Here is a 24934-nt window from a genome sequence, read left to right on the forward strand (position 1 = left end):
ATTCTTCAACAAGTTCCAACTCTGCAAGTTCTGATCCAGCTCCTGAATCCAAAACTTATTCTGAAACTGAAGCTTAACGATTGAACGATATTCTCTCAAGCATCATGTTAAGGAACATTATGCTTTTTGACGTAGAGAAAGCTTGCAGTCTGTATGTACATGGAGAAGTACTATGTCTACCATGTAGTGGTGTGGGAAAAAATAAATGGACATCAGTAAGAATCAACAATTCTGACTCTTCTTTTTAAATTGAAACTTTGTGATTTCATTTACTTTTTTTGTGCTAAAAATATCTAAAGTAAGTGGGGCTTGGATTTAGTGTTCAAAAGCTGAAACATGCCTTACTTTTTTAGTGCTAAAAATAATAGCATTATATATTTGATCCTTTTTTTCTATTCTCTCAGTGGTTCTTGCTGCCATAATTCCTCAAGTTTCTAAAAATACCAACGAGTACTGATATGGAAGTGGGGATTTTGTTTCTTTTTGCTGATCTTTTATTCATTAGATTTATGAATGAGGCTTTAATTCAAAACAAATAATAAGAAAATTAGTTTTGATTCCTGATCTTTTATGGCGAAACTACTTGGAGCTAATAGACAGGAGATTCCAACCTTGTAAGAGAACATTCATGCCTTCACTACAGGAAACATCAGTAATTTGATAGGCGCAGAGATGATAGACACCATCCTCAACCAATCAAATTCCCAGGGACATGCCAATAATGTATGCTCAATGTTCTTGTGAGATTTTATACTATTACTTGTTGGGAATTAAACTATCAAAAATCAAACTAATTTGAGAGAAAAATCAATCTATTCAATTCATATATTTAATTTACAGAAAGAAATAAAAACTCTCAGATCCTCACAGCACTCTCAAGGCTCTCCTCTACTTGGGATTAAGATTCCTCAACTGGGAATGAGATGATTTGAACAACGAGCTGAAGCCTCTATTTATAGACTCTATTTATAGAGGATATTCTGCACATGTTAATGGGTGTGAATGGAGGATGGCAGCCATTGGAGAATCAACAATAGCTGCACCTACCGTTGAAGAAGTGGACCTTCTAGGTGGTGGCTGGAGATTTCCAATTTGAGTTCTTCAATTCTCCCCCTCCAGCCATATCCAAAACAAGCATTCCAACTATGTCTCTGCATAGCTCTAACTTTTCTCGAGTTACCACTTTTGTCAACATATCTGCTGGATTCTCCTTCGTATGAATCTTAACTAGTCTCAACAGTTGTCGATCCATAACTTCACGTATCCAATGATATCGAATATCAATATGCTTTGTACGGGAATGGTACATGGAGTTCTTGCTTAAGTCGAGAGCACTTTGACTGTCACAATGTACCTTGTACTCTTTCTGCTTGATTCCAAGTTCTTGAAGAAATCGCTTTAGCCACAACATTTCTTTCCCAACTTCAGCGACAGCAATATACTCTGCTTCTGTTGTGGATAAAGCAACACACTTCTGCAGTCGTGACTGCCATGAGACAGCTCCCCCCACGAAAGTGTAGATATATCCTGAAGTAGATTTGCTACTATCAATATCTCCGGCCATATCTGCATCTGTATAGCCCTCCAATATTGGATCAGCTCCCCCGTAACAAAGACATAATTTAGTAGTACCTTTTAGGTACCTGAGAATCCATTTTACTGCCTCCCAATGCTGCTTCCCAGGGTTGGAGAGAAAACGACTCACCTTTCCCACTGCATGAGCAATATCTGGCCTTGTGCATATAATTGCATACATCAAACTTCCAACAGCTGAAGAATATGGTATTGATGACATTTCCCCGATCTCTTTCTTTGATAAAGGACATGCAATCTTGCTCATCTTGAAATGATTGGCAAGTGGAATGCTGACTGGTTTGACGTTGTTCATGTTGAACCTCTTGAGCACACATTCAATGTACTTCTCATGAGATAACCATAACCGTTGGTTGTTTCTGTCTCGAACAATCTGCATTCCCAAAATCTGTTGAGCTGTTCCTAAGTCTTTCATTTCAAAAAACTTAGAGAGTTCATTCTTCAACTGACTAATCTTCGTTGCATCCTTTCCCACGATCATAATATCGTCTACATAAAGTAGAAGAGCAACGCAACTCCCGTCTGAAAATTTCTGAATGTAAACGCACTCATCTGCAACAGTTTTCTTATAGCCTTGACTTGCCATGCATGAGTCAAACTTCTTGTACCACTGCCTTGGTGCCTGCTTTAGACCGTACAAGCTTTTCTTAAGCTTGCAAACGAGGTTATCACCTGAAACCTCAAAACTTTCTGGCTGCTCCATATAGATTTCTTCTTTTAAATCTCCATGAAAAAAAACTGTCTTTACGTCCATCTGTTCAAGCTCCAAGTTCATACTTGCTACCAGACTCTGGTACTCACTGGTATGCTCGGCAACAGAAGTTCCACTTTTTAACTTCATATTGACTAACCGCCTCATCAACAGGGCTTTATTCCGAGCGATCTTGGCCTGGTACATGTCCTCCATCTTCTTCCAGAGAGCATATGCGTCTGTCTCCTGTGCAACATGGTGGAAGACACTATGATCAATCCATTATCGGATTTGACCAATAGATTTCTGGTTTAATTTCCTCCACTCTGATGCTTTGGTTGTATTAGGATTTTCACCTTTCAATTCTACGGGATCGAACAAATCTTTACAGCTGAGGAGATCTTCCATCCGAGGTTTCCACAGCGTGTAGTTGGTTGCCGTGAGCATAATCATAGCTCCAGAATATGATGTTGACTCTTCTGTGGTCATCTTCAATATTTATTTATCAAAATAGGCGCTGAATCTCGTAAAATGAAGTACACCGATGTGTCCGGAACGGCCGAAAATGGTGGAATAGGCACTTCGAGGTCAGAAATTCTATTGCTGGAAATTTTGGGATCGCTATATAACTTTCTGATAGTTCAGGGGTCTCTAAGCCATTACCAAAAGTTCAGAGGCCATTCTGTACTTTAGGAAAGATAAAGGACCATTTTGAAACGAGCAGAAAGTATAAGGACCAAAATGCAATTTTCAGAAAATTAAATATTGCTGATGACGTGACACTGACTGGACGCTTACGTTGCAATGACGTGGCGGGTACTATTCATTATCTTCTTCGTAAATAACTTTTGAAAAATCACAGAAAATTCGTTTGATGTTCGATTTTCGATCTGAAAATACCGATAGACTCATGGGAACGAGAGCTACGTCGTGATATAATCAAAACAAGATTTCAGACACTTTCACGAAATCGAATTTTTCACAGAGAGCTCTCCTTCGATGGCTAAGACCTCTAACCAGGCTCTGATACCACTTGTTGGGAATTAAACTATCAAAGATCAAACTAATTTGAGAGAAAAATCAATCTATTCAATTCATAGATTTAATTTATAGAAAGAAATAAAAACTCTCAGATCCTCACAGCACTCTCAAGGCTCTCCTCTACTTCAGATTAGGATTCCTCAACTGGGAATGAGATGATTTGAACAACGAGCTGAAGTCTCTATTTATAGAAGATATTCTGCACATGTTAATGGGTGTGAATGGAAGATGACAGCCATTGGAAAATCAACAATAGCTGCACCTACCGTTGAAGAAGTGGACCTTCTAGATGGTGGCCGGAGATTTCCAATTTGAGTTCTTCGTTACTTAACAATCTGGATGAAAACTAAAAGTTCCACTCTCTCTAAAGTCAACTGCAGGAAGAGAGTTTGAATTGGAGGGACCATCTTAAGTATATTTTTAATTTTATTTATAATGAAACGGATGTCCGATACTTACCAAACTTATCACGAATATAAAAACAGTCTTACAAAGCATCATCTCTCATTATTATAATTACAAAACAACTAAGTGCAACCTCCTTCTTGGCTCTGCTTAAATGAATTAACGATATTTGCTCCTTGAGTCACCACTGTAAAGCCTGTATAAACCAGTGGTAATTCGATCAGATCAAAAAATAAATAAATGTTAAATAATTTGAATGATCTTTTAAAAATGGAGAAGGAAGTGGAATACTGGAATTTCATTAATTCGGTTGGTTACCAGTCATAGACAGTAGGGGAGTTGGGTTGTGGCCTGTCAAAGTAATCAGCCCCAACTGTCTTGGTGGCCAGATTGCTGCCGGGGTGGAACACACTCCGCCACACGTTATCCCTTTTCGCCGCCGTGGGTGACGGTGCTGTCGGCGTTCCTGGTGTCACCGGCGTCACAGGGCAAGCTGGAATCGACATAGATCTCGCATACTTGCTGCTGCCCTCTCCTCCACCATCTAAAAAAATCAACACCAGCTAGCACGTCACATCCAAACTGTGCATGGATGAAAGAAAGCAAATTAAGGGGGGGCTACAGGCCGGGCTTACCTTTGGTGTTCAAGGGCTTGGTGGTGAACACTTTCTTGAGATGTTTGAGGCCACGTTCGGGCTGAGGCCCGGCCACGACGTCGTCCCAGAGGTGATCAAGCAACACCATTTTCCCTGCTTTCTCTGGATGTAGGGTTGGCTATTTGCTATATTAATACTAAACAGAAGGGTTTGTTGGCGAAATATCTCCAACAGTATTTGATATATCCAAGTCGTATATTTCTATTTCCAGTACTTAACCTAGAGGATGCGAGTGTGGACAATGAAAAAGAGAAGTGGAAATAGATGGATAAGAATGAAGACTAGGGTAAGACGTGTCAGTTTCTTATTGGATTTTTCCTTTATTATTTTCAATAATTAATTATTATCCACAATATTTTTTTTAACTTCTTCGTAGTTAGTGCTTTAGAGTATGGTAAAACTTGACGACTTTCTAGATGCTTCTTAATTATTTTAATGTTAAATATATTTAACATTAATTAATTAAGCTAGGTTATCTAGAGATTTATCTGATAAACTTGATGAGTGCTCGGGATGTCATTTACTCGGACAACCAGATGTCCAAGCTCTCGGACGAATTCTCGGGTGATGACTCTTTACCTGGGATGCCTCGTTAATAGTACCGCACTCGAGTACGAGAGCATGTGATATCTTATCTCGATAAACGTACCTGACAGAATAGTACCGATTTGACGTGATGGAAAGGACATATCAGCGTGTCAGGAACTTTATGTAGATGATTATAAGTGGTAACTAGGCACTGAAAACAAGACTATCATTATCTTCTTTCTTATAAATAGCAGGTTTGCTTTGCATTAAATTCATTCACGCATATACATACCAATGTCATTTAATTCTCTCTAAAAGCTACATTGGTTTTCTCCATTTTCACCTGCTGACTTAAACATCGGAGTGGTCACGCCAAACACCTCTCCCACGCCAATTCATGTGTTTCTCTTTCTATTTTCAGGACATCATTGCAGTCCTACTTCAGAAAAATATTCTCAATTTGGGAAATATCTTGCAGCTCATTTTTCCATCATCAATTTCTTATCAGATTCGGTAGATTGCCTGACCCAGCTCACCCTACTCACCCGGATCTCATCAGGGTTAAAGAACTTTATAAGGAGATTTTTGCCATACAAATTAAATTTGGTTGGTGGAAAGCTGAGGGGAACTTGATATTTAATAATTATCAAAAGAGAGACTCGATGGGACAAAGTTTACTCACTAGAAGTATAGTTGTTTTTTCCTGCTCACTGAATTGGTGTCGCATATCTGTCGGAACAAGGTTTGCCTACTATTCCAGCACCAAACATAAAGAAACTTATGATATCAAATCAGATGATGAAGTTCGTTGAAGTTAGACATATCATATGATCTCTTCCGTTCGGTCACATCTCCACAAGATATCCGGAATGACTCGGAGAGCAAATACAGATATGAAAAATAAGGTATACACAGATTTCTAAGAATGAATTTAAAAATAGAAATGTCTGAGCAATTGCAAGTAGTTGCTCATACTAATAGCATGTTTAAGTCGACAAACACCTACTAGAAGCGTAAAGCCTAGAATTTGATTGCGTATATGAGTAAGTGAGAGATTGTTGGAATAATTAGCGATATTCAAGAATTTTAGAATGAGATTTGTGCCAAACAAATTAAATTTGGTTGGTGGAAAAGGAGTAGGGAAATGCTTAAATTTGAATAGCTTGAATGCTCGATATTTAATTTAATTATCAAACAACCGGATAGCATATGACTAGGGATGAGCAATCTGATCAGATCATTTTGGGTACAGACCCAAATCCGATTGGTAAGATTTATCGGGTTCAACTTGATAATATCCAATTTTGGGTATAATTTTTCTATCTGATAACCGGGATTGGGTACCCAGTTAAGGTTTAAAAATAAAACTTAGACCAGTGGACTCGAACTATTTACTGTTATCCAAGTCTTTTTTTTTCAATTTTTTGTTCATTTAAGGAGAATAATAGGGTGCTGCTCGAACCCGGAATAATCGAGCACCCCACTATGTCGGACAGTCTAGACTCTAGACACCAGATTAAGTTCAAGTATCATGAAATACCACCTGAAAAATTAAGTACACGATCCGAACTACCCAAATACCTGAAAAACCAGACCCGGTCTCCAGAAAGATCATTGGATAGAGTAAAAATGGTTAACTTGGATGATGAAGAATACCCACTCAAACATTTAGGATGTGATCATAAAACATGTTGACACAACACCAATATTAGCTTCTAGTGTGCAATTCGTCGATGTCCTTATCAGACTGTTCATCGACTAAGAACAACTTATAGACTGAAGTGAAAAAGAAATGTATCCAACTATTGTCCATATTGTGCGATCATACTTCACATCGACTAAGAACGCGGGCAGGCTTGTACACAGGCGGCCGCCAGTTGGTTCCGGAAACGACAAACCATCTTCCTTTATTCCTCATTCCCATGCTGCTACTTTAACTTCAAATGAAATGAGAGCTTATCGAATTCCGATCTGGAGACATGAATCCTACCTGCCCGTGTTAGAACTTCGATCTCGAGACGTGAATCCTAAACAGTCGGACAATGCCTTCCTTAACCCGAAAAAGCCAAGACTCGGCAAGAAGATTATTATTATGTTTAATCCAATATGCTATATTTTAATTTTCTTACTTCTAAGCATTACCGAATTTAATCCGACTTGATAATATTCGCCAAACAAAAGCTCTATAATTATAATATATTTTATCGAATACTTTGTACTATAAATTTTAAGTTTTCCCACTTCTAATAGACCTACACTTATAAAATTACACGTAATTTAACAATAATTTAACAAACATAACCTGCCATGTATAAAAACAATCTTAGAAATTCATTCATGAATTTCTTCCACCCAATCACTGTCCCAAAAAATAAAAACATTAATTACTTTTGTCCCTTTTCGGACTTGCACGATGCGAGCATCCAATCTCTAGCATATAAAGCTCAAGAAAATCTAGCCACGTTATCAGTAACAGAATACTATAAAGCAGTAAACGTACCCGGACATGACTGCAGACAGTGCCTGAAATGAATCCCTTTCCTTCGCATGACTTCCACTTGTATAAGACAAGAATTCGCCATCTCGAGCAGATCATTTGCATACAACAACTGAAAAGAAGATGTCAAAAAGCATAAACAAGAACTGGAATTTGGCTTTGGTTCCATGGTTGGAACATAAATTGTTTCCTAATGGTCAGCTCCTACTAAATATAATTCAATACCGTTCAGATCAACCTCAAGTTCCAAACAAGATAGATGTAGAAGAGAATTGTCACCAATGCCGGACCACTGGAGATGATCAGATACGGATCAGTCAAATCTCAGAAGTTGTAGTAGAGAACTATTTAGTGAATTTAAAGGGTCAATCGAAAACGCACCTTAATGAAAAATTTGGGCCAAAAGATATTCAAGTCAATTGTTCCGCCATTGTCCAACAGCAACTAGGAAAGAAATACATTACAATGAGGAAAGAATAGTACAGCAATCCATTTTAGAATGGTGGCCTAGACAGTCTCCTTTTGATCTTTGTCTCCGGTCTCCTAGTTAATGAGTGTTGTCATTCAATAACAAACAGGGCCAGCACAGTTGCAATCTTAGGCATTTCATAATATCATGTTGAGCTCCTAATTAAAAGTTGAGTTGATTCCTTAGTATTCGAATGATGACTTAATTTTGTAGGGCTAATTGCATCAACACCCCCGTAAAACATAAAAAATAAAAAGCCAAAAAACACCCTATATAAAATTAATAGCATTTTAGACCCCGTGTTTTTTAAAATCAGACATAAGCCCTCCTCTGTAGGGGTATTTGTGCTTGAGTTTTTTTCATAGGGATGAAAGTTTGATTTTAAAAAAATAAAGGATGTGTTAGCCTATTAATATTTTTAGTGGGTTTTATGTCTTTTAAACTTTTTATTTTTATAAGGGAGATCGGTGCATGTAATTACCCGAATCTTTATTTTGAATGGAGTACAAATTAAGAGATAATTAAAGAGTTGTTAATTAAGTATTATTAATGAATTGATAATTCGGGATCCAGCTGTTGGGATCCACCGAATTTAAAATGGACAACCCGATCTATTTCAAATTACATTATCACGAGGAATCCAACTAGACAAATGAGATTCTGACACGTGGCAGATAAGATTGATTCAGATTTTCTGAACTAGTCCGGATGTAGCCTATAAGTGGAAGCTGATTTCTTTTGTTTCCTACACCGCTTCCTTCAGAGAGAGTTCTAGCCATATACCTTAGGTTTTCTAGCCAGTTTCTAGGGCACTTTGGTGTCGGGAAGTTTCGGAGGTAGTGTCGACTCGAAGGGAGTCGGTGAACTGGGATCGAGAGATCATCAGCGGGCTGACGACGGACGCAGGTATAATACTAAAGCCTTAAATAGTGATTTAAGGATCATTAAGGAGAACTCTGTAGCATGTTTAGTAATTCAGGATCTGATTTGATAGTGATTTCATTATGTTAGTTTTGTCTAGATTCAGAGCTTTCTGTCAGATTGTTTTAGTGAGGTACGTGATTTATTGACTGAGATATCCAAGCGTAGTATACACACTTATATGTTGCATATTTATCTGTTGCATGATACATGTTTTACTGCTTTGACATATTATGCATGACATATCATGTTGAGCCTGATATCTTTTGAGATATACCTTGTTTGTTGGGGCCGCTCAGCCCTATTCTGTATTGTGCACGATGGGACATCGAGAGCTACAGTGTCCGACGAGACACGCGGGCTCTGATGACCTGGACATTGTAGGTCCACGTCTTGATGATGAGTGTGAGAGCCAAAATATGCCTAGGGCAGATCAGAGACTACACACTCAGGCGCCTCTAGATTGAGCATGGGATTCTTGACTTGATCCTTGATATCCGAGCATATTGCATTTCGCATGCATCATATCAGTTTGTATACTCGTACATTCTCGTATTGGGTGATTGTCGCTCACGTCCTTGTTTTCATCTTGGGCACCCCATTCCACGGGGCAGGCCTTAGGTTGGACAGTTCGGACGACCAAAGCAGTGGCTAGAGCAGTTGGGTTTTCGGTGGTGATCCAGTGGAGGTTTTATGTGGTTTATCGTTTTCTTGTTCAGAATTATGTTTTCGATATGTTTGTATTAATGTTTAAGACTGTTGTTATTTGTTCTGTTTCGTTTGGGTTGTAAGATGATTAAGTTACTTGGTTTCCGCTGTTTAATTGTTGTTATTAAGTTTTAATATTGCATGCTTATTAGTCTGTTTAGTAGCGGCTCGGGTAAAGGCACTTCAGTGCAATTAGCCTAATTTTGCACAATAGCACCTCTGTAGTGGCACATTTTTCCAAAACATATTATCAGACACTAGCTCTTTCCGGGTGTGCATTGTGACAGACAGGATAGTCACAGCAGTGAATCTCAAGTTATTCTAGAGAAAGTGATCATACCAAGTAAGTATCTTGCTCAATTAAAGGTCTCAACAACAAATTCTTTACTCATTCAAAGGGATTGTGTTGTGAGGTCATAACAGAACCCTTTCTTCCTCCTTTAATATCTTTCATAAATTCGAGTTCAGCAAAATATTAGATTCACATGTACACATATGTCGGTCCAAAAATGAGGTAACATTGTCCATAATATGCATGGTATTATCACTTGGCACCACATAACATCAGATAAAGTAACATTCACAATATACAGATGTGGAGTTAAGCTATAACAATCGGAATCAACTGCACAGATCAAGATACTATATAATTTCAACTTCAGATAACTTGACAATGACGTAAATCTTTTAAGTCGGATTAAGCGCAAACAAGCATCATCAGTAGTCAATGATATAGAAGCAATAAAACTGGACGGTGCAATTTTTCTGTTAAGAGACAGCAATAACTATTGCAGCTTAGAGCTATGCAATTTTTTTCCCAAGCTATAATATAATAATCCAGTCTAATTATCCAAAAATTACTCTGTAAACTAGAGTTAGAAATAAGACATCTATAGAGCAGATTCAAGTTCTATCCACGGTACAATATTTTTCACAAACTTCCCCGTCAGCGGTCTATGTGATAAGGGAACATATTGAGGATGTGAAAAGGTTCAAAAACCTTCGTTTGAAGGAGTATGTGATTTTGTAGAAAGACCTACAACTCTGCGGCATCAAAATTTCCCATATTTTTCAATATATCCCTGCAATAATAATGACCAAATGTTAAACACCAAAGACAGATTAAACTACTGTCCATGTCAATGTTTAAAAAATAAATGATACCAAGAACGTGACACTAACCTCGACAAGATTGGAAAGTTTGACCTGAGATATAGAAAGATATGACTTAATTGATTCAGCTGTGTTAGGAATTTGGTCGTGTTGTAATGTGCTCAGAACCTTATCAACTGCCTTCTTGACTATAATTTTATGAGCATCCTTGCTCATAAGCCCCTCTTTCCAAGATGGTTTCACCAGTTCTTTCACATATTCCACAAGCGCGGCATGGAAATACTTCAGAGCTTTTGATTCATTCTGCACATTCTCATCTCTTTTTATAACACCATTCTCAGTTTTTTTGCCACATCCATCCATTTGCAGTTCCTTCTGGTGCGTTGTTTCATCCAGCTTCAGTCCATTATCACAACCGGAGCTCAATCTGCTAGCTTTTCTGGTATCTTCGACATGATTAGCATCCAAAAGCTCCTCTTTTTGCAATTTATTTGATTGAAAATGTGCATCATTAACATATACTCCTGGGTCAGAATAAGCAAATTCAAATGGCCCATCTTTGGCACCGGTTTGTTCAACACTATGAAGAATGTGATCATAAGGACTTTCTTTCAGTAATAAATTCTGGGTAACAACATGTGATGGGCGAAATGGAACAGACGGCTCCCAACCATCAGGGAAAATTTTGGTTTTATTTTTAGTCGGCTGTTTATTCGTGAGGTTATTGTTTCCTGACAGACAGCCTGAATTAGAACCAGATAATGGTGAGGGGCTTTTCCTGAACGAAGAGGATATGGAAGCACGATATTCTTGATTGCTCTTTAAAGTATTCCAAGTCCCAATGGCATCGGCATTAGTTGTCCAAGAGGATGAACCAAAAGGCACCGGAGGTCTGGAATAAAATGGTAAGTTTAACCTATGAGCATGAGGCACGAGTTCATTTTTCTTGCTAACAGTTTCCTCGGTCCCAAAAGAAAAAAATTTTGACTTGTCATAAGTGTCGCATGATACACCAGAGAAATTTCCACGGAGTGCCCTATTCATATCAATTGAATGGCATTTGATCGAAGGGGAAGTATGGCAGTTGAAATCATCCAAGCCTGAGTTTTGTCCAATATGTATTTTACCAGCCTGATCAAGACCACCAGCTAACAGATCATGTTTCTGACCTGCAGCATCTACTCCTTCCTTTATGTGAAGGAACCTACAGGATTTTCCTCTAATGCACCACCCTTTGGCATGAAATTCACACAAAATTCTTGGTTTTTTATTCGCAACATCAAATTCAGCACCAGAAGATGAATCTCTTGGCGTTATTGGTGGACCACTCAACCTGAGAACCAACATGAGAACACAAGGTCACAAAACTAAAATAACCTACTTCTGTGTGTATAATACACACACAAACATCAATATCATCCAACATCAAATTTGTGACAATCAGGTAAAAATAAAATTTTAACCTCGATGTCGTTTCTTTCATGACCGTCACACCTTCTATAGCAGTCTGAAGAGGCTTTGCTACAGCAGAACCAACACCGCCATTCTTCTGGCTACAAGCATCTGTGATTGTTAATGTAGCATTGCCCTGACTCCAAAATGTTTTGTTGTTTATGTCATTCGCTTCCAAATTTCCATCTAAACAAGCCTTGGCATCAGTGTCTCTAAAGGTTATTTTTTCTGCAAAAGCTCATAATTATTTGTTGAGACTAGTGATTCATAAGGATGACCTCAACGATGACTAATTAATTAGTATGGAGGAATATTAAAATGAATCCTTGTAATGTCCTTGAGTCAATCTTCATATTCCAGGATACAACAACTTAAATTTCTCACCGATGGTACACAACTCTTCCTTTTGCGCCCCTTTTCGTTTCTGGGGAGATAAGAAACCACCACAAAATTCCTGGTTTGTGGCGATATTAAGTTGTGGATTTACCACAGACATTCTCATAGTCAAAGGATCAGAGTTTAAGTGTTCTTCATCTTGCTCAAGCTCCATATCTTGATCAGTATCTACAAGGAAGGAAACCAAATACACGGATTTAGCCTTAAGATTGAAATGAATAGATTTGGAAGTTGTCAAACGATGTAGAAAGTTCCGCGTGTATTAATGGATTTCATGAATGAAAACATAAATGTTTTCTAATGATGTATAGAATACATGACTAGGAAGATATACTTTCCAACCCTGTCTAAGATAACCACTATCATCTCAGTTTGGCGAAAATACCTTCTCTGTGAAGAAAAGTGTCCAAATCTAAACTTTATTAGCTTCATCGAGGAATTTTTCCTCTTGGACAAGTTATAAATGAAAAGTGAACATCGTTAGAGATGTTCTAGTAACAATTGTTGAGCATGTGACTCATTTCATGAATTACTACATCAAGTAGTTCATAAATAAATTAAAAAAATAGTACGTACTGGCATAATAAAAGAATTCAACCCAAACCAAAAATCAATTTTTTGGATAGTTTAGCCACTTTATTCAAGTAAATACTTTAAGTGATGCAATCAGAACAATGAAGGCAGAAAAGAGGACAAAATTTTTAGAATAAAGGCTACCCACTATTCATTATACAAATTTTTTAAATGGATAAATTCACATCTGAGAATGCATAACCACATTCAAAATAAATGAAATTACCATAACACACTTTATTTGCTAAATATTAAATTTACCCATCAATGACTTGTTTGCTGCAATTAAAAATTTTCAATTGTATATAGAGAGCAATAACTAACAAAAGAAGTCTATAATGTTAAATCTTCATTTGATTTATACTAATCTTGATGGCTCTGAGGTATATAAGAAAGCAGTAATATAGCAGGTTCAACATAATCTATATTCCATTCCCCATAAATAGAGACATGATTTTGATTTAAGGAAGAGGACATTTCCACATCTGCTTGTTCCATGCCTTCCATATACTTATGAGTCCTTCATGGCCTTTGCTTGGCCTGAAGTTCTTTCACAGATTGAATCTCGATATAGCTTTTCCTTATTGTGAACAATATAAAGCGGCACAAGCACATTTCTACATTCAATTATGCGGATGCTCTGAGTGCAATGTTCCATGTCACATGCAAGGTCAAACTCATCTTTTGTATATACAAAATAATGGTCATAAAAACAAATAAAATCCTCACAAGTTGTTGCAAGAACTATATGAGAGTTCATTTAATACAGATGTTTGATTAATTGTTTCATGTCCATACAACAAGTAGAGGTTAGCAATAGTAAGAGGAACTAAGACGTTGATTTTGTAGCACTAGCTCATTTTCTTGTCAATGGAAAGAAAAGTTCGTAAATGACCAAACAAAAAATGCATCAATCGGTTAAACAAATTTTCTGCGCTGGTAATATTAGGCATGGTTGCTAAAAGCCACGAGGGGCACTAAAGCGCATAGTTGTCCTGGAGACTGGAAAAGTCCCAAAGCAAGACGCGTGTCACATTAAAGAGCGCCAGGACAAAATATTTTAAAATATAATTGTTTCATGAAAAAAAACTCTCACACGCAGGACCGTCATTTTGAAAGCTTGCTAAACCAGGATTTGACATTTTAAGGCTCACCAGTAAATGGGCTTCACGACCAAGTTCGTTAAAGTGCTGTGCCATTACATGAGTAGGGCAGTGCCTCACCACAGCTAGTGCCATGGCACGCTTTTAGATAAATTACTGAGTGGGCCTAGGCATGTTTACAACAATTAATTGGATACGTTAAAGAGAATATTATGAAGATTGTAGCCACTTTTCGTTTCCACAGTTTACATTTTTACCTCATTTAATATTCTTCCAGATATCATCGTGAAAGGGAATAACATAAACAATGTCGAGGAAGAACAAAATATTGGTTACAAAATTTGTTATTAGTGTACACGTGTCACGTCAAGCCACGTAAATATTACAGAATCCCCAGCCAAAATATCCATTATCTTATGCAACCAGTGAGGAAGATGTCATAATTAACAACATAAGTGGCTTATAAGAAGCAATTGCAATTCGTTGCCAAGATGTATCAATTATTATTGATTCAAACTAGCTAAACTTGATTATAAATTATTCCTTTTGGCATAAGATGACTATAAAGTGGCTTGATTTTTTGCATGGAAACATTTTAAAGCAAAAATTTCCAAATAGTCGAGGTCGCGGTAAGCGTGTGGAGCAAGTAATCAACTTTATCTATTCAAAACCATCTGCATCGCCTTATATGGGAAAAGCTCATTCTACAAGCATTGTCACTGATACGTACAACTATACGAGGATGAAAAGATTGAAAATCTATAGAAAAATATCATAATATACAGGGTAAGGCAATCCCCTCATAAGGAATTCCAAGTGGATATGGCAAACTTTGAAATGTTAATACTCATAAAGAAATTAAATTTTTGAATCACTTCAAAAACTCTGAAAACCCATGGATAAACACACTCACATTATATAATTCCTCAATATTTCATTGCACGAATAGAATTACAGACACTCAATTTGAAAGTACACTGCATTTACAGTACAAAATTAATGAATATACAAGGAAAAAATCAGCATTAGCAACACATTCGTCAACAAAGAACAACTTTGAGATATGTGTGATCACTTAGAACAGATGAGATGAGGCATGCGTATAATGAAGGTGAAAAAAAAAAACATGCATCTCAATATAAACGCATCCGCGCAACATATCCGATGAAAAATAATGATGCCCAGGAATATAAATAGTAAAACAAAAAAAAAAAAAAAACAATCAAGATTAAGATTTCCAAAACCATCAATCACCGTCAAAACGTGGATGTGAAACAAACCGTTTAGGTTATTTTCTTCTCTCACGGGGGTTAAGTCTTCGCCAATTTCAGACCCATCCCCGTCTTCTTCCTTTCCTTCTACGACTTCTTCCTCCGCCCCTTCTTCAACTTCGACCTCCTCCTCTACTTCGATTTCTTCTTCTATCTCATCGTATTCGATCTCATCTTGGCCTTCGTCACCTCCGGCATGCGAGGGTTGACTCGGAGACGGCGACACCACCGCGGAAGACGAGAGCATTGCGTGAGTGCTTGCGAGGAAGCAAAAGGTGTGTCTGGGAACCACAGCGCTTGGAGGTGACTTGTGAGACTACCGCTGTAACCTTTGTTGGATGAGAGATTTATTTATTTCATGAAACTTTACTTTGACATTAATGAGAAATATTATTTTAAAAAAATCATAATTTTTAATAATAATAATAATGATAAAACAATAAAGGGTCCACAGTCCACGTCATTTCACCAGCATTCGGTGCACGTGCATTAAGCGTGCGTGGCAATTTTTTTTTATCTTTATTATAATATTCTTTTTTTATGATAGTTTTTAGCAATATATAATAATTTAATTATTAAAATATATTTGGTGCATTGATTCGAACAGGAATTATGCATAGATAGGTTTTTAGCCAAACAAATCTTAAGACTGTTTAAAAACATAGGTTGTATTTGTAATAATTACATAATAATTATACCAAGATANGTTTGAATTTTTAAATAAATTAGAGATAATTTGGAGAAGAAATCGAAAAAAACAAAGAAATATAAAAAAATTACTAATGAAACACATAAGAAAAATTAGCTAACAAATATTATAAAAGATAAAACTGTAAACTTTGGTGTCATGTTCAGTTGGTATATTAAAGTTAATTAGTATGAGGTGTTCAAGTTTAATAATATAATAAATAATATAATTTTGATATGTTGGACGTCTTTTTCTGGTATCAAGATCCTCTGCTGTGGGGGCATAGGATGCTATGGACGTTGTTTTAGTCCACAACACTATTTTAAAAAAAAAACTTATTTTTTTAAAAAATTGGTATTTTTATATTTTAATTATTTCAAAATCAAAATTATATTTTTTATATTAAATATGTGATTAATAATTTAATTTAAAATTAAAATTTTATTTTTGGTTACAAATATATATTGTGGGGGTAAAATGAGGTCTCTCTTATTAATTTTTCTTTTATAATTTTTTCAACTCTTTTTTTTTTAAAAATGTTAATACAAATTTAATTTTTTTGTTATAAATATGTGATTTCAAACGAACAAGAAAAAACGACAGTACATTTAAATTTTTTTAATATTATAATTCTTTTTTTAAAAAAAATATTTTCTCTTTTTTATATCGTTAATTTTTTTATTTAGAAATTAAAATTTTATTAATCGCACAAATACGTGTGAGCAGTAGTTTTGCTATGTTAGGTGCATAATTCGTGCATGTTCAGTTGTCCAAATATGATATTTCCGGTGCATGCAATAAATGGATAATGTAATATTTGAGTCACTTTAACCGCTAAAATCAACATAAATCAGAATTTATTAATGTCTTCTGTTGAATCGAAAAAAAAATGGGATTAAGACAATGAATGGTATTACACATATTTCAAACCTCTTTTTTTTTTGTTACTTACTTTTATATTTGTCTTTCCAAGAAAATCATTTGTTAAAAGTTTGGGAAATTTTGGTCGAAAACAAATCTTTGAAATTTTTAAAATCTTAAAGATTTTTATTTCGTTAGTTTTTAATTTAAGATGAGATTATTTTCTTTCTGTGCTATATAAAAAATATATATATGTTGTGCTCAAAGTAATGTTGATTAGATGGATATTTATTGGATAAGTTGAAATTTTATTGCTTCAAATTCCCTTTACCAAAGAAAATATGTATGTGCTCAAATTAATTTTTATTTTTAGAGCGAAAAAAAGAAAGTTTTTTTAAACAAAAAAGAAACGAAAAAAGGAAAAACAAGAAAAGAGTGTGATGGAGACGTAAAAGTATAATTTCTGACAACGGATTACTTGAAATATTGTCCGTGCTAATATGAACTGCACGTGCAGAATTGCACGGCAGGAGGGAGTCGGCCCTCAGCCACCTGCTCACCCTGATCGATTTCCAGGTGAAATCTAAGATTTGGGAAATAATTTGGAAGATATGATATTGAAAATTAAGAAAAATTTAAATGAATTGTGCTCTTTGAGAGTACTGGAGAAATTTAGATCTGCTTTGCTTTGATCAGAAGTAATCAATCGTAGCCTTTGTTGAAGAAACAACAGCCACAAAATTAGTTGGAATCATCATTTCAGATTTGGAAACAAAATGAAGAAATATGGCCGTTTATATATTAATCATCACCATTATTTACAAACAGCGTGATCTTTTTTTTCTTCTCGGAGATGATCAAAAACAAGAGGATCTTCATTAAACAAATGAAACAACGGCCGCCGATGGAGTGAGTCAAGGGTGGTGGGACGGTTTGAGTTTGAGGTCCAGATTGACCCCGGTACTGACTGGTGGGCTGGGTTCCTCCGGAGGACCATCAACAACGGTGGAGGACGAGTCAGTCTCGCTCTTTGCAGGCGTGCATTGGCCAGGGGATACTGGCACATGCTGCATGGAGTTCATCAGGTCCGCGATTTCTTGGCGGGACGCTGGGCCGAGTTTCAGCATACTGGTCTGCACGGGCGTGATCTTCAAACCTGCGAAGGCAGCGTGTGTGGGGAGGGGATTGATGTATCCCTCTTGGTAAGGGAATCGCATCGGGATGCCGACACTGAGGCCTAGATCGACGGACTTACTCATAGACGCCGGCGGAGAAGCTTTTTTAAGGTTGGAGGACTCCGCGGTGCTGCATTGTCTGGCGCTCTGGTAGTTGACAAAGTGGTTGGTGTTAACTATCATGGATTCCGGAGGAGGGAAATTGGTTCTAGCCCTCCATCCACGGAACCTGCGGGCGGCGGCGTCGTATGCTCTTGCGGCCTCCTCTCCCGTGTCGAACGTCCCCAGCCAAACGCGGCACTTCCTCCATGGATCCCTGATCTCCGCCCCATACCTTCCCCACTGACGCTTTCTCACCCCACGGTAGCGCACTTCTTCACCGGCATTGCTGGCTTTCTTGTCTGCTGTTGTCGGCGGCGCCATTGATCTTCACAGCAAAGAATTTTGTTTAGGTGTGAGGTGAAATGAAAGACAGGAGTACTGGAATATATAGCGCGAGCAGAGGAGATGACGTGGCTCGTGGATTTTGTTTGGCCACCTTTGCTTTAATTAATTTCAAATAAAATTATTCTTGTGGATGACTTCTACATTAATATATTTTTGTTTTTTGACTTTTCCTTTTTATTTTTTGCATTTTCGTGAATTTTATGCAAATTTGAGGTTAAATATTCAAATATAATATAAATTTATGTATTTAGGAACATCTTCTATATAAAAAAAAATAAAGATTATGTATAATTTTTCATTAGTTTTTTAATTTAATAATGCCGATGCTCTCCTATAATTCCTCGTGCATGAATTCGGATGGGTAATATGAGGAATTTGTGCTAAATCATAAGATAAATTCCTTGAGACATAATCGGAAAATTACTTATTTGTCGTTTATACTTTCGACATATATTTTCGATCTATTGTTCGAAAATAAAATTTTGTCGTTTATACTTTTTATATTCATGGCATGTGATTAAGATTTATTCCGATTGTGTGATCAAACAAAAAAAAATTTATTTATTTGTCGTTTATATTTTCGACGTGTATTTTCGATCTAACGTTCGAAAGTAAAAATGTAAAATTGTGTCGTTTATATTTTTTATATTCATGGTATGTGATCAAGATTTATTTCGATTGTGTGATCAAACAAAAAAAAATTACTTATTTGTCGTTTATACTTTCGACATGTATTTTCAATCTAACGTTCGAAAGTAAAATTTTGTCGTTTATATTTTTTATATTCATAGTATGTGATTAAGATTTATTCCGATTGTGTGATCAAACAAAAAAAAATTTATTTATTTGTCGTTTATATTTTCGACGTGTATTTTCGATCTAACGTTCGAAAGTAAAAATGTAAAATTGTGTCGTTTATATTTTTTATATTCATGGTATGTGATCAAGATTTATTTCGATTGTGTGATCAAACAAAAAAATTTTTATTTATTTGTCGTTTATACTTTCGATATGTATTTTCGATCTAATGTTCGAAAGTAAAATTTTATCGTTTATATTTTTTATATTCATTGCATATGATTAAGATTTATTAATTCCAATGGTGAGATCAAACAAAAATAACTTGTGAAAGTAAATTTTTGTCGCTACTCGAATAACTTATTCAGTTATTTTACGTTTATATAAAATATATTTAGATGTTAACGCCATCGCTTCAGAAAATATATAAAATGAAATAACTAATCGAAAGTGAACCCTAATATTTTATATTAATGATAAGTAGATTTGTGATCCATAGGGGGTAGTCTCGATTTACTTGATAGGTGTGATATTAATTAAAGCAATAAAAATATTAGTTTGTAATTCCAAAATAAGAGCATTGTATGCATATTATTAATTTAAAACAAATCTATAAGACCAAGTATTTGAATCTTATTACTTATATGTGGTAGGGTGATCAAATGTTTGAATGATTTTATTTTTTTAATCACAAAAATTCTTGTGAAACGGTCTTATAAGTCAATTTTATAAGACATATCTTATATTTAGGTTATCCATGGAAAAATAATATTTTTATGTCAAAAATATTATTTTTTATGTCAAATATGGGTAGAGCTGACTCGTTTCACGAATAAAAATCCGTCTTATAAAAAACCTACTCTTTTTTCATTACCAAATTTATCGATTTACTAAATAGTAAATAAAACAAAACCATTAATAAATAAAAATCAAACTAAAGTAAACCTAATTTTCGGTATCGTTCAAGTCGATCTACTTGGTTTGAATATTCTCTTTTTAGATTATTTTTTTCGAAAAGAAATATTTGATTATTTTATAACATAATTTAAAGTCTCATGATATTTATTTTATATATAAATAAATTCGAAGAATTTACCATTGTACACTTTTTTCATAATTATTTATTTGCAAAAATCGAAGAGATTTTTTTAAAAAAATTTGAGATTGAAACAAAATTACAGATTATATTTAAATTGAGAACTTTAAAAAAATTGAAAAACATGCATTCTCTTTATTTTTAGATTATAGGGTATGTAGTGACAAAAAGAGATTGGAATATATATGCATATATATGATTTTGATATGTTACATACTTATCGTACACATTTATGTGAGTATTGATGAGGCGACACTCGCTTTTTGAATGTGATAAAAACATTAAAAAAAAACCATACATCCAATAGATGTATATTACTTCTTCGATACTTACATAAGTTATATANTTTAATTTCATAACGAATGTTATTAAAATAAGAGAAGAAGAGATCATTTAGGAATATAATATATAAAATTTACAAATATTTTTTTTCAATAATTTGCAATTATAAAATTTTTGCATATTAAGTTTTTTTTTTTCCTGGAAAGTGAAGTGATATTTTTTCTATACACTTATAAAGTGCCGAAATTAATTATTCCAAGAGGCTATGTGTATAATATAAATATTTCGTGCATATTATGTGCGTATAAAATGCACATAATATGCAAATTTTAATTTTGCACAGAATATGCACAATTTATACGCACGTGATATGCACAAAAGACTGCTGCTGATTTACAAATTTTTATTTTTGAATTTTTATGTTACATAACTTAAGTATTAAAAATTTGTAGATATATTATATTTAAATTAAGATGAATAATTATTCTCTTCATTTAATGCACTACAAAAAACCAAAAAGTTTAGCGACGGTCAAATCATTCTCTAAAATCGATTTCAAATTTCATCGCTAAAGCTACTGTTGTTAGCTTTAGTGACAATTTTTTATTAAACTGTTCATAGTTTAGCAACGGTACTTAAAAATCGTTGCTAAATTAGTAATGGTCTTCAAAGAATATAATGTTGCTATTAGCGACGATTTTGTACAAATTGTTGCTAGTTTGAAAATGATTTATTTGAAAATGTTTGGAATCTTGAAAAGAGTTTTCACATGAGAAAATGACATTCTTGAAAGGTTTGAGCCATTGGTTTCATAGCTTTCAAGGTCTTTCAATACTCAAAATCTTGAATTCGATTTCCAATCAAATCGAGCCAAAAATAAAGTGGAGAATCATCTTCTAGAATCTCTAACAACGATCAAACGAATAAATCAACTATCAAAAATCAAATTGTTCCGACGAAATATATTGTTCCATATCTCAAGATATATATTTTAATTTTAAAAGATTAAAAAATATATCAAAATATACAATATATATAAACACGAGTTAAGATTTAGATCAATATGTCTAAATTAATATATATATAAATCTTAAAACTTAATTCAGCTGATGTGAGATATTTAATATCAACGTTGATTTAGTTGATGAGTATAATTTACGACAAAAACTTGTGTGAGACGATCTCACGGGTCCTATTTTGTGAGATAGATATCTTATTTGGGTCATAATAAAAAATATTATTTTTATGCTAAGAATTTTATTTTTTATTATGAATATCGATAAAGTTCAACGTCTCATATATAAAAATTCGTGAGATTATCGTATGCCTTGTTTCCAAGGTTTAAAAAAATGGATGCCTTGAAGACAAATTAGGGACATTTGCGATTTCATTTCCCTTTCCCCATTTCTGCTCATCGAGGATCTCATGGCCCCTCCAAAAGCAACGAGGCAGCAGGGTGGTGCCGAGGCCTCTGTACAGAAGCCTGAGCTGCGACAACCCGTGTTTGTGAAAATCGGTTCTTTGAAACCGGAGACATCTGGGCACACCGTAATTGTCGACGTGATTAGCTCAAAAACCGTTGTTAATAGGCTCCCCGGAGTCCGATACCAGAGTCTCAAGATCGCTGAATGCCTAGTCGGCGATGAAACCGGCACTATACTCTTCACAGCTCGTGACAATCAAGGTCTGCCATCCTTGTTTCTATCTCGCACGCAAGCACAAATTCTTATTCAATCGGCATAATGGAGCACTAAATTCGTCTTTTGGTACTTAGGAAATATGTTTCTGATAATACATTGTCCGTTGTTAGGCATGTTTACGTTGGATGTTGTTACTTTTTTAATTCTGATGTTGAAGTCTAAGCTTGAAGGTCGTTCGGATTCATAGACTTGGAAAGGGTGTTTCCCAATTCTTGTCCTGTGGCTGTATAGAGTTGGAATATTATACATAACAGTGCAATTGTGATAGGGTGTTGTTCTGGTATGTTAGTTATGATTCGGTATCGTATTTTGATACAAATGCAATGGCTGGTCCACTCTTTGAAATTAAGAATTATTCAGTGGAGGTGACAAAGACTTTCTAAGATTGTTGATTTTAAAGGTGTTTGTGGATTATTCCGAGTGCTGAGAATATATTTCAAATTAACAGCAGTTGGCAAGCTGTTTGCTTAAAAGGCATGTATACATAAAATGAAAGTTGGCCTAGAAAAATGCCAGTACAGGAAGAGATACAACCCAAATACTTTGTTCTGGAAGAATCGCTGTGTTCAGTTGTTATTATTTATAAAAATTTCTATTTGTTGCTGGGAACTTGTAACTTGTAGTTTATATCTGCTGTACTTGTTGGTTTTCAACTTTTCATGTTAGCGTTTTAATTCATTTTTTAGGTAAATCAGTGAGCATGAAGCAGCCTTTGCCTCATTTTTCATGCCTTTTAAAATTGTTATTGGATATCTTTCAAATTCTATTAAAAGTTTTTGGAAATTGTTGATTTGATGTTATGTGTTTCAGTTTGAATTAGTGGGGGAAGGGAGAACATTGCCTTTATAGTTTTACACTTTTACTTATCCCCCCACCTCACCTCCAGCAAACTCGATGACACTCGTAACTTTTGAACTTTTCTAGTCGTGCTATATTTTTATAGAGATCTGTCATGGATACAACAATACAATTCTATTATAATTGGCAACGTTTGAAGTGAATGATAAAAAATTAATTGTTTACACATCTTTGTTTGACTTAAGTTCTATGAATGATTAGAGTTATAAATCAGTATATTTTCCATATATATGGATATATCATCCATATATTATGCATCATTTGTCGTCTCCTCCTATGAACGACACAGTTCCTATAGTGTACTATCTTATGCTATATTTAACGTGAATGACGTGATGTTTGAGGCCAGTTAAGAGGTGTAAATTTGTCAGATAATGATGTTATGATAATTTGCCAAACTAGTTTATGCACTTGAACGTTTTTTAACCATTATATCCTTTTTTTGGATTGTGTAATCAATTCTATTCCACCTTGCTTACAACTAGAAACAATGGCGATTGTGTCTGAGGTGTCATAGTATCACAACGTCATATCTATACCTTACAAACCACGGTTTCATTCTTCTCATCTCGTCTCGTCTGGAAAGTTGTGAGGAAAGATAGTTCTCTCCTCTTGAGTATGTAGTCTCTATAGCAATTTTTTATGGATGCTTCAGGTGTAAATGTATGGACAAAGTATCTTTTCTATTCCATTTGTGTTTTGATCAGCTTTCTTGACTTGGCCACTTGGACTTTCTGTCTGTAGTAGAAGATTCCAATGTTGATGTTTTCCCCTAACATATTTACTTTCGTTATTTTGCTTCGCGAGTTTGAAGAGGTTTCGTTTATATCTTCTTTGTTTAATCTTTTGTGGTGATCCAAAGAAATTTCAAGACTTTCTGCTGGTTGAAAACTGCAATTGTTGATGTTTGTCACTTCCCTCTTTCTTCTTGTATCGCTGTGCTTTGTGTTAGTCAATTTAGAATCCTATTTTAGTTCTTGATGCTATAGTGTTTTTTAAAAGATTTCCAGTGTAAGGATATAAACTTTTTTTGTGAATTATGCATCCATTTTTGCCGGTGAAAAGTTGCCATTTTCGTACAGTTGAGTTGATGCAGCCAGGTAATACTGTGATACTACGGAATGCAAAGATTGACATGTTCAAGGGATCCATGAGGCTGGCCGTTGATAAATGGGGTCTCGTTGAAGTTACGGAGCCCGCAAAATTTGTGGTCAAAGAGGACAACAATCTTTCCTTAGTTGAGTACGAGCTGGTTAATGCCGTCGAAGAATCTGGAAAGTGACTCAACCTTGATGCCATTGGATTGTTCAAGCTATCATGTTATTAATTGGATTTTGGTAGCATGTTCATCTGTTTTTGTTTCTTTTCCGTGCAAGGGTAACTAACATATTTAACTTTGGCTTCATAATGGGCGTGTCAAGAAGATTGTCTTGTAGTATCGCCTTATATAGTCATATATAGCGTTACAAACATGGACTATAAATTTTTGCTGCCTCTTTGCTGCATCTTCTCGCTTGTTTTTTGCTCTGGGATTTTGGAAATACGGTTTTGTGAGAAATCGCCACACTATCTGAAAATAAAATAATCAGTCTCTCAGTTGGATCCATTTTAA

General features: G+C 35.2%; 4 protein-coding genes and 2 long non-coding RNA genes across 14 annotated transcripts; 3 read left to right on the forward strand and 3 right to left on the reverse strand.

The window, feature by feature from the left end:
- Nucleotides 1–3742: 3742 nt before the first annotated feature.
- Nucleotides 3743–4600, reverse strand: LOC140977558 (dormancy-associated protein 1-like). Its single transcript, XM_073442310.1, has 3 exons — nt 4366–4600; nt 4049–4274; nt 3743–3926 (listed from the first exon to the last, which is right to left on the reverse strand). Exons 1-3 carry the CDS (start codon nt 4472–4474, stop codon nt 3890–3892), a joined length of 372 nt encoding a protein of 123 aa, XP_073298411.1. The 5' UTR covers nt 4475–4600; the 3' UTR covers nt 3743–3889.
- Nucleotides 4601–6593: 1993 nt separating this feature from the next.
- LOC140976867 (protein FRIGIDA-ESSENTIAL 1-like) lies at nt 6594–15761 on the reverse strand. Of its 9 annotated transcripts, none has more exons than XR_012175331.1 (8): nt 15427–15761; nt 12459–12638; nt 12086–12302; nt 10692–11955; nt 10510–10591; nt 7637–8038; nt 7415–7523; nt 6594–6941 (listed from the first exon to the last, which is right to left on the reverse strand). XR_012175331.1 is itself a non-coding variant. In XM_073441255.1 (5 exons), the coding sequence occupies exons 1-5, from the start codon at nt 15662–15664 to the stop codon at nt 10562–10564; spliced, it is 1929 nt and encodes a 642-aa protein (XP_073297356.1). In that variant the 5' UTR covers nt 15665–15760; the 3' UTR covers nt 10122–10561. The 9 variants fall into 9 exon arrangements, 1 of the variants encoding a protein (XP_073297356.1); XR_012175333.1 differs by lacking the exon at nt 6594–6941 and having other exon boundaries at nt 7023–7523; nt 7637–7703; nt 7793–8038; XR_012175335.1 differs by lacking the exon at nt 6594–6941 and having other exon boundaries at nt 7025–7523; nt 7637–7703; nt 7793–7855.
- Nucleotides 8034–10124, forward strand: LOC140976869 (uncharacterized). The gene is made up of 2 exons (XR_012175337.1): nt 8034–8312; nt 9835–10124. It is a non-coding gene; the product is annotated as an uncharacterized lncRNA (long non-coding RNA).
- On the forward strand, nt 12631–14906 carry LOC140976870 (uncharacterized). Its single transcript, XR_012175338.1, has 2 exons — nt 12631–14257; nt 14317–14906. It is a non-coding gene; the product is annotated as an uncharacterized lncRNA (long non-coding RNA).
- A 2119-nt stretch (nt 15762–17880) lies between the features above and the next one.
- Nucleotides 17881–18566, reverse strand: LOC140977718 (uncharacterized). The gene has a single exon (XM_073442460.1). The coding sequence runs from the start codon at nt 18562–18564 to the stop codon at nt 17881–17883; it is 684 nt and encodes a 227-aa protein (XP_073298561.1). The 5' UTR covers nt 18565–18566.
- Nucleotides 18567–22114: 3548 nt separating this feature from the next.
- Nucleotides 22115–24933, forward strand: LOC140976871 (uncharacterized protein At4g28440-like). The gene is made up of 2 exons (XM_073441256.1): nt 22115–22448; nt 24405–24933. The coding sequence occupies exons 1-2, from the start codon at nt 22190–22192 to the stop codon at nt 24602–24604; spliced, it is 459 nt and encodes a 152-aa protein (XP_073297357.1). The 5' UTR covers nt 22115–22189; the 3' UTR covers nt 24605–24933.
- The last annotated feature ends 1 nt before the right edge of the window (nt 24934 follows it).

This window comes from Primulina huaijiensis, chromosome 5, assembly GCF_012295235.1.
Source record: "Primulina huaijiensis isolate GDHJ02 chromosome 5, ASM1229523v2, whole genome shotgun sequence".
Taxonomy (NCBI): domain Eukaryota; kingdom Viridiplantae; phylum Streptophyta; class Magnoliopsida; order Lamiales; family Gesneriaceae; genus Primulina; species Primulina huaijiensis.